The sequence below is a fragment of the Spermophilus citellus genome (assembly GCF_964194105.1).
Source record: "Spermophilus citellus genome assembly, chromosome: 9".
In the NCBI taxonomy this organism is placed as follows: Eukaryota; Metazoa; Chordata; class Mammalia; order Rodentia; family Sciuridae; genus Spermophilus; species Spermophilus citellus.
The window spans coordinates 123651895-123670030 of NC_138191.1; the positions used below are offsets into that span (position 1 = coordinate 123651895).

Genomic DNA, 18136 nt, shown 5'->3' on the forward strand with positions numbered 1-18136 from the left:
AAAATGAGTTGATGACTGTCAACGGGGAGGTGAGCACCCAGGACGGCCTCCAGCCCCCAGAGAGGCTGCCATGACCGTGTCCATGACGGAGGAGGGAAGGAGGAGGAGAAGGGAGAGGAAGCCGGAGGTGGGCAGGGAAGCTGCCCACCGACGTCCAGGACCTGTGACCTCAGGGGCCAGTTCCGCTCAGCTTCTCCCCGAGGCTCTAGCACCCGGAGGGTCTCCACAGCGAGTGCTGAACGGGTGAAAGGATGAGGGAAGGGGAGGACTAGGGAAGGAAGGAAGGACGTGCAGACAGATGAACCGACAGAGCATCTGGGGAGACGGAAGGAGCCCGCCCAGAGTCCAGCAGCGGGGCACCCCACGGGCAGCAGAGGATTCTGGGAGCAGATGCTAGATCTGGCCCCTGCTGCTGCGTCCCCTGGCTCCGAGCTCCGGTGCTGCTGGCCGGCACAGGCTGCGCTCACGGTGCAGCGAGTGGACGCTCAGGGCGGCCCCTCCACACCTGTCAGCAGCCCCTGCGAGCAGGACCCTGTCTCCAGGAGAGTGAGCCCAGCCTGTGGGGAAACTCGATTTATTCCGCAGAAATCCCCTCTGGGGGCCAGCGTCCCGGGGCTCCCCAGTGCAGAATCTTTGGCAAAGCCACAGTCACATCTCAGGAGATTTTCCCAACCCGGGGACGGTGCTGACTGGTAGCTCTTCCCAGGGCCAGGAATGGGATGAGGAAATGCCCAGAGACCAGAGGGAACCCAGGGGAGAAGTCCGCTCTAGGTTTTGGGGTCTGTTCTTTCTTCTGTTCATTCATCCACACAAACATCCCAAACCGCATCAGCCATCCACCTGTCCACCCCCCAGCCCCTCAATCTCCACGTAACCTGCCCCCCTCCCTTCCTGGGTATCATCCATCTGACCGTCCACTGTCCAATGCTTTAGCTCTCCGTGTGCTCCCCTGCTCTCCACCCAACACCCAGCCACCAACCCACCCATCACCCAGCCACCTCCCTGCTCAGCTGCTCAGCCAAGGATTTAACCAGACCCTCCAGCCACGGCCACGAGGCTGTCAGGCGTGCTTGGGAGGAAGCCAGGCGTGCGGGCTGTGCTGCGGGATGGCCAACTGGAGCAACATAAAAGAGGTTCACTCGGGACACCACCAAGAACACAGAGGCCACCAAGGACGGATGGAAGGAGAGGGACTCGAGGGAGGTCACAGCTCAGACGGGTACAGATGCTCAAGTCCGATCCATCGTGGGGGTGGGTGGTCCTGGGGGTTGAACCCAGGGTGCTCTACCACCAAGTTACATCCACGGCCCTTTTTGGTTTTATTCTGAGATGGGGCCTTGCTAAGTTGCTGAGGCTGGGACTTGTGATCCTCCTGCCTCAGCCTCCGGAGCTGCTGGGATGACAGGTGTGCACCACTGCACCCGGCCCAAGCCTGATCTTAATAAGCAGCAGGGATAGATGGGAGACAGGAGGTGAAAGGGCACCAGGCAGGGGGAGGGTGGGTGTAACACGGAGCAGCAGGGAGCATGGTGGACTCTGAGGGTCCCAAGATTAAAAAAAAGAGTAAGCAAGCAGGGCCGATCGCAGCTCAGGGTGAGGTGCTGGCCTAGCACAGAGACCGGGTTCCCTCCCCAGCACCACACCAGGCAAACAGAGAAAGAGGAAGAGACAGAAATCCAAAGGCCCGAGACCTCAGTCCACATGGCAAGCTGTGGCCGGGCTAGTCCTCTGCTCCAAGTCCCCCAGATGCTACTATCCCTCCTCACTTCCTGGAGAAAAAAGGGCCACGTCTCACCACGGCTGCCCCTGGCTGTGCTCTGGTGGCTACAATTCAGGTGAACGTGGAGGAAAGGCAGGTCCCCGGCCTCGTGGCCAGGACCTTTGAGACTTTCCTTGTGACAATGAGGAAACAACAGTAGCTCTCGCCCAGCTTGAGGGAGAGCGGGCAGGTGGAGGACTCGGTGAGCGGCAGGCACTGCCAGCTGTCCTCCCGCTATGTGCCAGGGACAGTGATCTGAACCAAGAGAAGCTGGGCCTCAGGCTGGGTGCGGTGTCCCACACCTGTAACCCCAGACACTCAGGAGGCTGAGGCTAGAGGACCGCAAGCTGGAGGCCAGCCTGGCCAACTCAGCAAGACCCTGTCTCAGGATGAACTAAAAAGGGACAGGATGGAGCTCAGGGGTACAGCACCCTGGGTTCAATCCACAGTACAAAAAAAAAAAAAAGAAGAAGAAGAAGAAAAAGAAAGTGGGGCTTAGACATGAGTCAATTTCCAGTAAATGTTAGTTCTTTGCAACTTCAGGACAAATGGTTTAGGAAAAAACACACATTTATAGAGAGAATGTGACAAGAATGTTCACAATGGTTGAATGTCAAATCTGGGTAGATGAGGGTTTTTTTAAAGACACTTTGAACTTTTCTGTAGTTTAAAATATTAAATAGAAATGGCGAGATCAGCTCTTTGGGTCTGCCCTGGAGTCGGTGGGCATGGCTCCGGCTCCCCTCTCCCTGGCCCAGTGACCCGGGCGGCTCTCAAAGTTCCCACCTGTGGAGCTGGAGGAACCCTGGTGACCAGACCCGGGCTGCCTGCTCGGTCACAGCTCCTCCCTGGCACCGGCCGCTGCTGTTATCACTGAGCAGTGAGGAGCGGAGGCCGGAGGCGGGTGCGGTTCAGAACCCCCATCTCCCCTTCCCTAACGTGCCCCGGGCAGGGGGCTCACTCATTTTAGAGAGGGGGAAGTGACGGACCCCCGTGGACACAGCTGTTCAGTGAGAGGCCAGGATTAGAACCCGGTCCTGCCTGTCTCCAAAGCACACCCCCCCATCTCCTGCCTCTCTGGGACCTGGGCCAAGGGGCCCAGCCTTGTTGCCCTGCAGCTCCGCTAGGGGACGGTCACAAGGGAGTCCCCACCCCGGCCAGCACGGCGTGCTTCCTGGCCAGCTGGGAGCACCCCGAGTCAGGGGCTCCTTGGGGCTCAGAAGCTCTTTTGACTTTTCCTGAGAGCCACGGGAGCTGCCATCTGAGGCCGCCGGGAGTGACAGCTGACGACGGTGGGGACAAGCCAGAGGACAGACCAGCCAGGAGCCGTGACTCGGGAAGACTCCCTGGGCCACGGCCTTTGGTGGGTTCCATAAAGGCCCCGCGGGCTCTGGCGGAGGCTGTTCCCAGGCCCCCGCTCCTGTGAGGGGGGAGGGGCCCATTGAGGAGGGCCACGTCCCACTGTGCGCTAAGCTGCTTGCTCCCCACTTACACATTTCAGATGCTTTTTGTCCTTCCGGCTTCCCATGGACCCAGGCCAAGTGACAAGTTGGTGCTGTGGACATATGTCGCCGCCATAATGGGAATGTTGACCCCACTCTCTCTCCCTGCTGGGGCCAGGCAGCTTGCACCCCGCCCCGCGCTGGGCACGTCCCTCTCCCTGTCACACAGGACTCTCCAGCTCCCCAGGCACCACACAGGCACAGGGCTCTGACCCGGATCTTTGCACACGCCATCCCATCGCCTGGAACGTCCGCCCCGCCACTTCTTCACCTGGCCGTTCCTTAAGAATCAACTGAGCCAGGTGCAACCGGGACGCGCCTGCAATCTCAGTAACTCGGGAGGCCTGGGCAGGAGGATCACAAGTTCAAGGCCAGCCTCAGCATCTTTGCAATTGTCCCCAAATTCTTAAAAAGGGTTGGGGATGAGCACAGTGATAAAGTGCCCTGGGTTCAACCCCAGTCCCACAAAGATAAAAAGGAGTCTTAGAGCCGCCTCGTCCACGAAGCCTTTCCTAACCTCATGCTATGGGTGAAGAACCTGAGGCTCAACCAGGTAAGTTAAAAGGGCCAGTGTCACGCGTCCCCAGTGTGAGAGCCAGAGGTCCACCTAGCCTGGTTCCTCTCCAAAATAGGTGCTTTCTGTCCCACCAACTGTCCTCACGAAGAGGAAACCAAGAGAAGACGCGTTCTCTGCCTTTACGCCACGTGCCTGCAAGATGGATCTCGTGTTCCTGGATTTTTTGTCCAGTGGGAAACGGGGACCATGAGGTCACAGGTTCCCAGTTCGAGGCTCAGAGGCGTGTTCTAAGCCCACTGCCCACGGGCAGGGTGACCTTGATGAATCCACACAGTCCCCTAGCCCTGATGTCCCTGCTGGCACAGGGGTGATGACGATACCCTGCCACTTCTTCCCCCAAACACCTAAATGAGACCTTATCAACTGCCCCTGAGCCAAGTCCACACGCAAACCCGGTTTGATCTGGTGAGACCGTATTCCAACACCAGCTCCCCACAAACACCAGAACTGCAAATCCTTCTGGCGAAACTGCCCCAACCCCGGCCCAGGGACGTGGTCAGGCGTGGTGGCTCCTGCCCTCTTTGGCCTGTCGTGGGCTCTCCCTGGGGCACCACTGTCTGACCAACACCCACTTGCCCTCACTTAGCCAGAGCCGGGCCAGCTTGTGGGTCTGCGTCTCCGACCAGGACTCTTGTCATTCACTATCTGTGTGACATTGGGCGTAGTTTTCCTTTGGGTCACCACAGAAGCCCGGTTCCTTGCTCGATGGTTGGCATGGCCCAGGCTGCTCCTCCCGCGCTTCTCTGGGGGCGGCCCTCGCAGCCCGGTGCCTGCACCCCTCCTGCTCTGGCCACATTGGTCCGAGCAGGTCTGATGGCCATGGGCCCACACATGCCTGGAGTGTGCATGTGGTGGCCTTCTTGGGCATGTGGTGGCCGCTGGCCCAACTGAGAATGACGGCCACCACCAAACCTCTATGGGCTCTCCGCGCTGAGCGAGGAAAACAGGTGCTCCCTGCACAGCCTCCTGCCACCACAGCCCCGGCTCACCCCCTCACCCAGGGGGGCAAGGCACACCTGGGTCCCAGCTCTCAGATCCCCCTGCAGCAGCCCGAAGCCTCCTCCCCCGGCCTCGGCCTCACGCAGGGCCCTGTGTCTCGGGGCCGCCCTTCTCAGTAACCTGCACACAGACCTATTCTGTGCCCATTGTGAACTAGGTTTGGTGCCAGGAATGGGACACACTGCAGAGAGAGTCCCCGCCTCCCTGGGATGGGCAGACCACCCTGGAAGGCAATGGAGATCAGTGCTGGGGAGGGAGGGAGAGCGCTCCCCACTCCTGGCACCCCCACCCCCGCTGGGCCATGAACTCCAAGGACCGAGGACCGAGGAGGGTCTCCGAATAGGGCTGCTGCAACTCAACACCAAGCACCATGACGCCCCCCGTGAGGGTGGCCCAGAGCAAACTCCGGAGCCCAGGGTAGCCCAGAGCTCATGGAGCGGCATGGCGGGAGGAGGGGACAGAGCTCCGAGCGTCCCCTCTAAGACCCGACCAAGGGCAGAACCCGGACCATGATCCAGGAGCGTTATCCAAGTTCAACTTTTCTGTGTTCAGCCACCGGGTGAGACGCAGGGCTTCTCCCCAAGGACTGGGCAGCAAGTCATGCCTGTGAGCCCGAGGAGGAAGCCTGGGGTGACCTGAGCTGGCTCTGTGACTTGCTTTGACTGACAGGACACTAGAGGCGAGGTTTTGTGACATTAGCGTGAGGCCCTCAAGAGTCTTGCAGGGTTGGGGTTGTGGCCCAGCGGTCAGGGGTGTGGCCCAGTGGCCTGTGCAGGGCCCTGGGCTTGGTCCTGGGCTCCCCAAGAGACAGTGCTGCCGTTCCCCCCCCCACCCTGGAGTCCGTCATGGCGGAAAGCAGCTCAGTCTAGTCTGGTAGCGGCAGTGATCCCCGCCAGGCCACAAAGGTGTACACAGGGTCATGATGAAACTTCAGTCCCCCTTGCTGGGTGACCCTGGCTGACACCACATGGAGCAGAATCGGTGCCCAGCGGAGCCCAGCCACCCCACTGAATTGGGAGAACTACTAAATCACTCTCAGAAGCCAGAGGCTTTGGAGTGGCTTAGGACACAGCCGTAGATGACAGATCCACCTCCCAGGCACCTCCTCCCCGCCTGAGGCCCAGCCCTGGGCAGCAAACCCTGGAGCTGGAGGGAGCCCCCAAGACCACTGAGTCCCAGCCCCTTGTTATACAGAAGAGGCAGCTGAGGCCCGGGAGGACCCCAAGCGATTTATCCTAGGTAACGGAGGATCACGGGCAGCCCCACGGGGCGGCTGGAACCCCTCGGGGCCAGGTGGGTAACACTGGGAGGGCTCAGCATCCTGTCTGAAGAGGCCTCGGCTCTCGGGCTCCAGCCCACCGTGGTCACGTGGGAACACGGGCCCCGTGAAGCCAGACTGTCTGACTTTTCAGAGGATCCAGAAACAGGATTTTTTTCTGTGGAATCTCTTTGTTTCAAAATGAGGGCTAAGAATTCCAACAACCTCTGATCTCTGTTGGCCTCAGCCTTCAAGTTCCGTCCAGGCTCTGGCTTTGGGCAAATCATATTATTCCCCAGGCCTCGGTTTCCCCATCTCTGAAATGGGCCCCCTGGCTCCTGTCCACCTCCAGGGACGCTGTGAGACCCGAGGAGCTCACGCACTTGGCAGTGCAGCTGCCGGTGGCCCCGTGACTGTCCCTGGTCCTCGCTGTCTGTGGAGGCACCCTCACCGGGTAATGAGTTAACACCTGATTTGTCTAAGTTACCACAACATTATTCTGACCATTATGACAGCGATCGCGTTTTAATGGCAGGTCTGTGAGTTCCAGAACCCTCCTGCCTGCATTATCTCAGGATGTGGAGGGAGTCAGAGGCTGGACAGCTGCCCCGGAGACCCTCGCAGAGCCAAGCCGCTCCTCGGAGCCGGCAGGCGCGTTCCAGAAGTGGGCCCAGGGTTCGAATCCCTGCTGCGCCGTCTCATCTGTCCTTGGGCCAATCACTCTCTGAGCCTCGGTTTCCTCATCCGGAAAATGGGAGTCATCAGGCACCACACGGGGGCTGCCGGGGCAACACAGACGGTGGCCTCGGTGTCACGTTGGGCACGACGCGGCATGGAAGGGGGCGCCGGGAGGCACTGGGCCAGAAAGCAGGGGAGAGCTGGAGTGGAACCTGCTACAGTGGCGGCCACATCCCCTACTTGGGTCCAGTCCCAGTGGGGTCAGGCAGGAACCAACAGTCCCATGTGCTCACGCTCCACTCCCCGGCCCTGGGGCACACACCCTGCTGTCTCCTCGGTGACACACCCGTTCCTCAGGACCAGCCTGGGATCTGGGAACTACTGTCATCCCCATTTTAGAGACAAGGGGACCCACGCTCAGAGTCCGTAAGTGACAAGCCAGAGGACGCCCAGAAAGGGTCAGTCTGACCCCAGGGTGTATGGCTCAGGGGACAAGAGGAGAGTGGCCAGGGCCAAACCAAAGGGCCGAGGACTTCAGAGAAAGAGTGACGGCCCGTGGCCAGGGCACAGGGTGCTGAGGTCTCCTAGTCACGACAGGGACGATCTGTCCCCAGGGTCCCCCTGAACCCTCCCTGCGAGCCTTCAATGCCCCAATATCCGGTTTGCAGAGGAAGAAACGGGCTCAGAGAGGTCACAGAGCAGGCCACCTCCCATCAGGGATGCGGTGCAGCAGATGGCCTCAGGAAAGGTCACCTAGCCAGACTCAGGCTTTTGTGGCCTGGGAAAACCCCCCCGGGTGACACAGGGACATGGGGAGACAGGTATCCCCTCCCCCAGCTCCGGAAGGCAGCTGCTTTAAAAGGCCCTAAAAACGCCTGCTTTCAGGCGGCCTTATCAGCCTGATCCCAATCAGGAAGCTCCCAGGTGCTGCCACCAACGGCCACCCAGCCCTGGCCGCCCCGCCCTGCGCTGTGCAAACATCCCCTGGCCTCCCCAGCCGTGTGGGAGGCGGGCACGGGAGGCGGCAGGGATCTGATTGATTTCACTTCATTTCAGTCTTTCCCAGTTTCCGTCTGAGCCTCGTCCCCCTCCCTGGGGTCCTGGTTTTATCCGCGGCCACTGGGGGACAAGCGCCTGCCGGGTGGAAAGACCTGGAGGTGTGTTAAGAACACAGGTCCCCCAGCCTCCTCTCCCGGCTGCCAACCTCCAGAGAGTCCGGAGGCCGGGCCAGGCACAGGATCAGACAGGGCCTGGGTGGCAGGTGGGGCCTGGCCCACCCAGGCCAGGAAGCCTGTCCCGTGTGCACCCCACCAGCCCTCCAGGGGACCAAGACCCCCGTCTTGCCCAGCCCAGACCTCCTGCCACCAGCCAGCCCCGACTGCCCCCTCCTGCTGGGGGCCTTTGTGTCCGGGACCTGGTCTAAGGCTTAAGCTCACAGCAGAGCTGACCAGTCACCACCTGCTGTTGCACCTTGAGGAAGGGGCCAAAGACCAGGGACAGCGGACAGGAGGGATGGGGCCCCAGCGGGCGGGGGCGGCATGGGGGCAAGCTCAGGACCCCCGAGGGGGAGAAGCAGCCCCACTCACTGGTGCCCAGGGTCGCTTGGTATCTTCACAGTGGCACTAAAGCCCCTGTTCCCAGAAAGACCCCCTTAGCTTCCCACGTTGCATCGCCATCTCAGGGTGATGGCGGAGCCCAGGATTCAGGAGGAGCGGGTCCACTCACCCTTGAGGGGTCACTGTCCCCAGGCTGGGGAAGCTGGGAGCCTATGGAGGGGGTAGGGGAGGTGCTAAGGACTAATGTGTCACCCACAATCTAGATGCTACAGGGGCCAGGTCAGGACCCAGCTGTCACAGAGCACACCTGAGGGTGCGCCAAGGAAAGGGACCCGGGACCCGCTCACCATGTACATGGCCATGTGCCTGAGCGCCTGACGTCCCCCCCCCAGGTGTCCCTGGGAACCTGAGGAGTGGAGCCGAGGGTGGCTGGGCCCCAGTTCCAGGGCACACAGCGTGATGCCGGGATTCGAACCCAGGTCCACGTGGCCCTAAGGCTGCCCTGTTTCCTCCCCACACTGCCCTTGACATCCGCTGGCCCCAGCTGCTCTCAGAACCCTTCTCCCACCCGTGATGCTCGAGATCTTCAACGGATGGAGGACGGGGCCAGCAAACCAACTGGCTCTGGAGCCCGACAGCGCTTGGCTCTCACCTCGAGGCCGGGCTCCCTGGCTGAGGACACCCTCCCCTGAAATGAGAAGCAGACAGGAGCAAACACGAGGGGACACGGACTCCTATCTGGTCCCAACAAAGATGGCCGGGTCTTGAAGAGGTAATGCCCAAGAGACGGGCCAGTGGGGTATTTCTGTCCATCGTCCCCAAACACCCCCCTGCATCCCTGCTCAAAAGCCCCTCGGCGTCTCCCTCCGGGAAGACCTCCCTGATTCTCCTGGCCAGGTGGCTCTTGTCCTCGTCCCTGTCTCATCTCCCTGGTGCTGCGTCCACACAATAGAACACGTGCCTTCCTTCGTTCCCGCCACACGCGATTCATGCAGGGCTCCCTGGCCACAGCCCGGGCACCAAGCACCCACCTGGCTGGGCAGGGTCCTAGGCCCTGGAACAGCTACGTAGTGACCATGGCAATCAGAAGGCCTTCTCTCCAGGGTTGACAGTCCAGCAGCCCAGGTGTCTGACTCCTGGAGGAGGCACGGGGGGGGGGGGGGTGCAGAGCCACAGGAAGCTGATGGGATGGAAAGTCTCAAAACTGGGTCTAGATGAGGCAGTCACAAGAAGGACTCTGGGAAGGTGGCATTGGAAAAGAGCTCTGGGAACCACAACTATGGATACAAGAATGGGCCAGATGGGTCCCTGCCCTCAGGGGACAGGCAAGTGCATCTTATGGCCACGATGCCGGACCCGACCTGGCTCATCTCAATGGCCCCATGAGCAGGAAGTCAGCGATCTTTTCAAACACAAGATCTGGTCAGGTCCCTCGATGGCTCAAGAACCTTCAATGGCTCCCTGCTGCCCTCAGCACAAAACCAAATGTCTCAGCCTTCTACCCTAGCCTTTCCGGACCTGCCTGCACACCCAGGCTTAGTCTCGCGTCTGCTGCTGCCCTCTGTGCCCATTCCTGGGGACACACCCAGGTGAGTGCCTGACCCTCCTGTTCCCTGCCTTCCCATATGCTGTTTCCTTTTTCAGACAAAATTCTCCTCATCCCCAGGATCCCAACCTTCACGACGCTTAAGAGCACAGTTCGTTAGCGCGCCAGGTGGCAAAGGGAGGTGCAGGGCTGAGAACACGGGCAGAGTGCAGCGCCGTAAAGGACGGAGTCACCCTTCTCCAACCCTCCACTGCTGCCCCAGGTGGCCCTCCGCGCCCTCCTGGCAGCACTCTGGGGCACGCTTCACACCTCTTACTTGCCAACGGTTTTCCCTGTCAGCCCGTCCCCGGCTCCCTGCCCGCCCCGGGGTCCAGCGCCACCAGCCAGAGAGCAAGCTCCACAAATATTTGGAGAGCAAATGAAATGCGCGGAGACCAGCTCCTCTAGACCTCAACCTTTGGATTTCATCTGCCACTGTCCTCTTGTCCTGTTGAATGTGTCCCCCGGGCTCCTCCAGCCCTCTCGAAGCCTCGACTCCAGATGTTCCACACTGTTTTTCTTGGAGGGGTCTCGCGGTTTGGGGGAGATATGACACTTAACATCCTAACCCAGGAATCCCCTCCCCGAGACACACGCGCACACACACACACGCGCACACACACGCACACCAACACTCCCACGCCCTCTCCTCCTCACATTCCTCAGGCTGGAGCTGGGGATTTCCTGGGCTGGGGCTCAGGTGTCCTGCTGTGGGCTGGGAGCTACAGAGAGAGGAGGAAAGGGCCACAGCCAGGGGTCTCTGGGTGCTGGAAGCAGCGCGGCTACCCTCCCAGCCTCAAGCCTCGGTCCCGTCCCCACAGGCCAAGCTGCTTCCAGGGAGGGCAGCAGGTGTCCCCTGGATGTGCCGTGGGCGGAACCACCCACCCCGTCTTCCATTCCACAAGGCCATGCCCGGGGCTTCAAGGGGGACTCTTCCCTCTCTGTGCCCTGGTTTGATCCTTACAGACATCCGTCAGACAGACAGACAGGCTTGATGATCACCCTTGTTTGACGGATGAAGCAAATGAGGCTCAGACAGGAGAAGGCAGGGTGACATGTAGGATGGACGCCCGAAAACATGGGTGAGACCCTTTCACGGCCCAGGGAAACTGAGGCCCCTAGAAGGAAGGGAGGGGCCTGGGGTCCCACGGTAAATTAGAAGCAGCCCCCCTGACCTCTACCAACTCCCCCGAATATGGCCAGCTCTGTGTTCACTCCTAACAGAGTAAATTCCTTAGGGTCCAGGGAACCAGGGAAGCCTGAAGCAAGGTCTAGGGTGCCCACGGAAGCTCTCCTTCCACTCTGCTGCGGACTCCTTCCACATCCTGCCCCCAAGTGGCAGTCCAAGCAGCCACCCCCTCCTGTGACATGAGCAGCCAACTAGCCCTGGGTCCAGGGCCAGGGTAGTCAGGCCGCAGCCCACCAGATTCCAACCACCCCCTGCCAAGGTCAGGGCTGGACAGACATGGCCCTACCATCTACCCCACAGTAATTAAAAACACACCCAGTCCTCTTCCAACACGAGAGAGGCCAATTTTCTTCCCTCCAGCACCGCTGACTGCAACCTAAATAGCAATATTTATGCCAAGCTCCCCTAACTCTGTAAACATCCCAACGTATAGCGGGCCAGCACATGAGTCATTTCCCCAAACCAGAGTTAATAAGTGGCACCTCAGCCGTCTTCCAGGGAGCTCCGGCCAGCAGCCGGGCCCTAGAGCTGTCCCCCACACCCAGAGCCGATGGCACCCCTGGTGCCTAGCAGCCCCGCTCCGGGAAACCACAGGCAGCTACCAAACCCTCCAGGAGCCGGAGGACAGCGGCCTCTGGGCCAGAAACTGTGGCTGCCATCCAGGGACACCCTCCCACCCCCGGACTGTGGCCACTAAAGTGCTCATTACTGAGAGAGACTAAAGTTATAGCATGGGGTCCCCCATGACGCCATCCCCAGAGGCTGTGACCTGCGTGCCTGTTCTGACCAGGCCATCACTTCGAGAGGGGAAGGGCCCATCACCCCGGAATGGCCGGGCGGAGGGTGAATATGCCTCACCCCTCAGCCTCTGGGGCAGAACCCTGGAAGGGGTCACCCTGCTTAGGAACAAGAAAGCCCAGCAAAGTGAGTAATACCTCGGAGACCTCAGATCTGGGTTCTGTCTCCATGCCCCGGCAGCCGCAGGGTGGGACTCTGCACTTTTCTGAGCCTCAGTTTCTCCATTTGTTAAAGGGGAGTAAGAAGCATGCCCATTTGGCTCCCTGGAAGGCTTATTTTGAAGGATTCAACACAATTGTGGGTGGGAAAGCACTTTGTAAAGCCTGAAGTACCTTGTCAACAGCGCAGCACGTTGTAAACCACAGAGCGCTCTGTATAGTGCAAAGTACTTCACAAACTGTAAAGCCATTTGAAAACTGGAAAGCAGTGCACACGAGAAGCATTATTCGGATCCATTCCTTGCCCTATGAGCTCGGCCATTCCTGGTGGACACACCCAGACCCCGCTAACAACTTTCCCTCTAGAGCCCGGCAGCCACTCCGCAGCCACTCGGCCCCCCTGGGGGTCGGGTGGTACCAACACCAAAGGCCACGGGGAGAGGGCCCAGCGACCCTGGCCAAGGCCAACACATGGCACGGGCATCTGGTCCAGCCCTGATGGCAGCTGGAGAGTTCCCGGGGCTCCTGCCGCCACGCTGAGCTCAGCCACCCCGCGGGGCGGTGGCCGGCGGGGGGGTGCCCGGAGACCCCGCGCGGTGGAGAGATGCCCACGGACCCATCCCCCGCGCAGTCCTCCCGGGGAGGGGACCCCATTGTACGCCGCGAGCGATGGGCAGGCACCGGCGCGGGGCTGGCGCGCTCACTTGCACTCTGCCAGTCCCCGCTCTCCCGGTCGCCGGGCCCCACTGCGGGGGGCGCGAACCCGGAGCCCCCACCCAGGCCAGCGCGGAGCCTCCCTCCCTCCTCTGCCTGCCAAACTTTGCAGCCCCGGCTGCGCGCCGCGGCCCCCGGCCCGCGCCCCTCCATCCGGTGCCGAGCCAGGCCAGGCCGGCGCGAGGGGCTGCAGGGCCGGGGCGGCGGGCGCGCGTGGGCAGCCCCCGGCCCTGGGCGGCGCTCGCCGGGCTGGCTACAAAGCCTCGGCAAGATGGTCCCTTCGCCTCCTCCTGGCACAGTCAATCAGCGCCCGCCGCTCCCCGGGCGCCCGCGGGGCCCGCGCCTCCCAGCGCCGCCGGACACACCTCCCCGCGGCCACCTGCGCCCGGCGCCCGCCCCGGGGCAAACTTTGCGGGCCGCAGGCGGAGGTGGGCGCCGGGGCCAAGGTGCCGGCCGCTCCCCGCCCCCACCGCGCGCCCGCCCGCCCGCCCGCCCGCTCACCTTCCACCGCGGCGAGCAGCGGCAGCAGCAGCAGCGCGGCCCCCAGCCTCCGCAGGGCCATGGCTGCGCTTCCCGGCGCCTCGGGCCGCGGGGCCCAGGCGGCCCGGGCGGGAGCGCGCGCCCCGGGCTCGGGGGGCCGGGGGGAGCGGCGAGGCGCGGCGCACACACAGCCGCCGCCACCGCGCAGCCAGCAGAATGAGCCATCCAGCCCGGGCAGAACGGGGACCCGGGCTCCGCCAGCGCTGGGCACGGCCCACCTGAGCCGCGGGAGCGGGGGGAGCCCGGCCCGGCCGCCGCCCCCTGCGCGCGCCCCGCGCCCCGGCTGGCCGCGCGCCGCCCCGAGCTCCGGCCCCCAGAGTCCGCAGGGTCACCCCGAGGTTGCGCGGGCGCTGGGGCGCGACGACCCCGCGCTCTGGGATGGCCGGGACCCCGGGTTCCCCCCGCGCAGCAGTGGTCTCTCCCGGCGCTGTGGCTCCTCCAGATAAAGCAGCGATTTCAGCCCAAATGTTTCTCAATTTTTATTGAATGCTGCAAAGCCGGAGAGCGTCTGGCGCGGCTGACAGGGGCAGGGAGAGGGGACCCGCGGGGAGGGCGGGGGAAGGGGCTGCCCAAAGGGGGGGCTGGCCCTACCTGTCAGGGCTGGGAGTGCCACCCCCTCGCCTCAGCCCTGCCACCCGGGTCCCTGCGGCTTCGAAAGGGACAGAACTGCAATGAATGAGAAAAAGGGGGGGGGGCTGGGAACAAAACAGGCGGCTTTCCCAGGCGCTGGGGCTGGGCTGGGGCCTCCGATGGGGAGAGTGGGCCTTGGCGCTAACCAGCGGGCCTGGGGGGTTCACTTGGGCAGGGGCGGGGGCGGGCTCTGGCATGCAGACCCCAGGCCTCCCATCCCTGCCTTGTTGTGAGCCAGCCCAGGAGCCCCTCCCTGCAGACCCTTCTATCTGTACATTGTATTTCTCCTTCTCTGTTGATCTTGTTCCCATTGCAGTTTAAATGCCAAGGGGCGGAGGCGGCCCATGGGGGTATCCAAGCACAGCCCCATCCACCCCACGCTGTGGAATGGACCCGTCTGTGCAGCCACGGTTTTGTGCACGCCTGTCCCTTCAGGGAGGACACGACCCCTTGTTCCATTTCTGTGGGCCCAGCCCTGCTCTGACAGTCTTCATCATCATCATCATTAGCAGGCTGTACGGAGGCCAGGTGGTGGGCGGCTGCAGGGGGCCTGGCCTTTGGGAGCCACACTCCCGACAAGCCAGCCTCAACCAGGAGCTTCTCACTGTGGGGTGGGTGCGAGATCCCAGTGGAGGGACAGTCCCTGAAAGTCCAATCTGTGCCACTCAGACTGCTGCTGCCCCCTTGTCCCACAAACTATCCAAATGTCCCAGCAATCCCTTCCTGACAGTCCAAACCAAGAAAATGGCACAAGAGACCCCGAGACACTAAGATTTGGAAAATAGGGTCATCCTTTGAAGCCGAACTTGAATTGGGTGTCATCCTGGAAGGCCACCCAGAGGAGCAGGAGTGAGCAGGGACAGAAGAGTCAGGGAGATCCCCCTCTTAAGCCTGCAGACTCCTCACCAGGGTCAAGATTTGCTGGGGTGGGACTGGCTTTTATTTTCAGTTTCTGCTTGTCACACCTTCCAGGGGACCCAAGTTTTCAGGGCCCCTGAGCTTGTCCCACTTTGGGGCAGGATCTTGTCTCCTGCACAGAGGAGCTCCAAGTTGTGGTACTTATCAATACTACCCCCAGAGAATCCACATGCCTGGCCCTGTCTCAAGAAGTACTCGGCCTCCAGGAATATTTATTGAGCACCTTCTAAGTGCTGGGTGGATTCAGTTCTGCTGCTTTATTTCTATTCGCACCTTCCCACCCCAGTGGCTACCTTTCTCTTTAATTCAATATAAGAACAGCAGTGACAGGCTTGGGATGTCGCTCAGTGGTAGAGCACTTGCCTAGCATGGGTGACACCCTCTAGTGCTGATATATATATATATATATATATATATATATATATATATTTTTTTTTTTTTTTTTAATTTAAAAAAAAAAAAGAACAGCAGAGATGAGCATTTGTTGAGGACCCGGTACCAGACCTGAGGCCAAGCTTCACTTGTGCGTCGTCAGCCCCCTTAAACTTTTCAACCCTGTGAGGTGGGTGCTGACCTTTCCAGGTGGTGATACCGAGGACCAGAGGACCATTAAGTCACTTGCCCAAGGTCACACAGGAAGTTGGAGCTCAGATTCAACCCCATCGGCCTGACCCAGTGCCGACGCCCCGCGCCTTTTGTGGGCACACAGCTCAGGGATTCCACTAGTTAATTGCCTGTTTCACAGGCAAGCAAACTGAGGCCTCAGGGGGAAAGTGAACCCCGAAAGTTACAGAATTGGCCGCCATCCTGCACCTTTACCAGGCTGCACATAAACATGGTGATAATAATAAACGTTGCTTTACTCCCTGCTGGGGGTCCTGGAGTTTGCCATCCGGCCAGGCCCTTCCAGCCTGGTCCCTGGGCAGCTGGCTTGGGCTGCCCCTGTGCACCGGCCTTCTCCACTCCTAGGACTCCGTTCCACCTGAGCTCCTACTAAGAACTTTCACTGCCCTTGGCTTCATCCCTCCTGCCCAACCCATTTGCTTGTGATATTTCCTGAAGGATGATGATCCTGGCTCTTGGAAGTCCCTTGCTGGTGTCTTCCTTTGATCTCTACCAATTTACACAGTATTCCCACCCCCCCTGCAGACAGCACTACCTTCAGGCAGGGCCTGCAGGAGACACTCCAGGGCTGGAGGCCCCGAGGGCGTGTGACCCAGTCCCCTCGCTGCAGAGGAAGCAGCGGCTTGGAGCTTGTGTGTCTAATGACAACAGCTCCCCACATTTGCAATCACGCTTTAACAGTTTACAAAGCAGCCTTCACACCCATCAGCTCCGCTCCTGCTAATTCCACCAGCCTATCCTGCCGCCAGCCCTGCCACCAGGGGGGGGGGTGGGGCGCGCCCGGCTTCAGAAGGGGAAAGTGGGACCCAGAGAGGGAAGGTACTTGCCCAAGGACATTCAGCAGGCTTTGCTTGGTTTCTGGTGCAGCTGGAGAGAGGCTTCGTGACCTGACTTGTCTGAGTCTCTTTCAATCAAGTTTGATTGACAAACATGAGCTGGGCACCTCCTGCATGCAGGCCCTGGGGAGGCGGAGCCACAGCTGTGCCCTGGCCATCAGGCTCTGCTCTCCAGGAGCCTACATTCTGCTGCAGGGAACCTCTATAATGACACGATAATGACAATAGTGAGGAGTGCTAGGGAGATCATAAAACTAGGAAGATAATAAAAGGGCCTGATGGGGCGGTGAGGGGCCAAGAGCCGGGGTGTCAGGAAGGCCACGGAGGGACTGTGACAGTTGAATGCTAGATCTGATGAGCAAACATGGGAAGGGGGTTCCAAGGGTCACATGGACAGCTAGTGCCAGACCAAGGAGGGTTAACACAGATGAGGCTTCAGATCTAGTTCTGCCACCAGTTTGCTGTGTGACCTCAGACAGGACCCTCTCCCTCCCTGGACCTAAGTTGGGAGAGTCACACATTACCCTCATGAAGCTCATGGGTCAACACTACTGAAAAGACATAAAGTCCATATTCATTTTGAAATTTCTAGTAGCCACGTTGAAAAAGTAACAGGCGGGCCGAGGGTGTAGGCCACTGGTAGAGCACTTGCCCGCCAGCTTTGGTATGCCTGGGTTCCATCGCTGGTGCCCCTCAAAAGTAAAAGGTGGAGTTAATTTTAACATATTTATTTAACCCACTTATCCCAAATATTATCATTTCAACATGGAATTAGTGACCTCTTTTGTATTTTTTCATACTAAATACTTGGATTCTGATGAACATTTTTTTTGATTTCAGCATCTCTCAGTTTGCGTTAGGCACACTTCCGGTGGTTACTGGCCACATGTGACTGGTGGCTGCCATATTGAATAGCATAGGTGGAGCCATAGAACAACCATTACCCTATGGGGTGAAAAGTGCTCCTTAGCAGAGGTTGTGCAAACCCTCCGGGGACACAGAGGGGGAGACACTCCCTCTCCCTGGAGAGAGGGGGAAGGCTTCCCAGAAGAGGAGACATTAAAAAAAAAATTCATCTCCATAGCTAACATCTGTCCTCCCCCTTTTAAGAAAACTTTTGTTCTCCCTTAAAAGTACACATACTCCTTGTTAAAAATGAGGATGATGTAAAAGAATTAAGAAGAAAAATAAAAGCCATCCATTTATCTCCCCAGCCTGAGAAGCACTGGTAATATTTTGTGGTTCCTTGGGGGCATTTTTCTGGGCACACGTTTTGCACATAACTACCACCCTGCAGAACTTCACGCAGTGCTGTGTCCTAGCTTTTTCCCACCCAGCACTGCGCGGAATGAGCATTTCCCTGGCTTGTTAAGACCATCATTGCTTGGGCAGTATAGTACTCCAGGGAAGGGCTGCAACCCTTGGGTACCTTCCAGCTTCACCTGAAGGTCCCAGCAAACCCAGCTCCGCTGTGGATGCTACTTTGAGCGCAGAGACTGTAGGGAGAGTGGAGCAGAGCGACCAGGAGGGGAGGGTTCTCTGCAAGCCACCCTGTGTCTGAAACCAGCCCTGGGTCTTTGGGACTCCAGCTGGAGGCTGGGGCTGGGCTGGGCATGGGCTGGGGCTGGGCCTGGGCTGGGGCTGGGCAGGAGCTGGCCTAGGGCTGGGCTAGGGCTGGGCTGGGGCTGGGCTGGGGCTGGGCTGGAGCAGGCAGAGCTGCTGGTCTCTTGACTGCCACCTGGTGTCCTAGTCAGGGAATGCATGCTCCAGTAGCACCATCTGAATGGAGGTGGCAGGAGGCAGGTCCTGGTGTCC

The 18136-nt window shown here is 60.1% G+C and overlaps 1 protein-coding gene across 3 annotated transcripts in view; it reads right to left on the reverse strand.

Moving 5' to 3' along the window:
* Nucleotides 1–13428, reverse strand: part of EPHB2 (EPH receptor B2) — a 149791-nt gene extending 136363 nt beyond the window's left edge. For all 3 annotated transcript variants that reach the window (XM_081306477.1, XM_081306476.1, XM_081306475.1), the window contains exon 1: nt 13275–13428. In XM_081306477.1, coding sequence (XP_081162603.1) covers nt 13275–13335 — 61 coding nt within the window. In that variant the 5' untranslated portion in view covers nt 13336–13428. The remainder of the gene's footprint in view (nt 1–13274) is intronic.
* Between the last annotated feature and the right edge of the window lie 4708 nt (nt 13429–18136).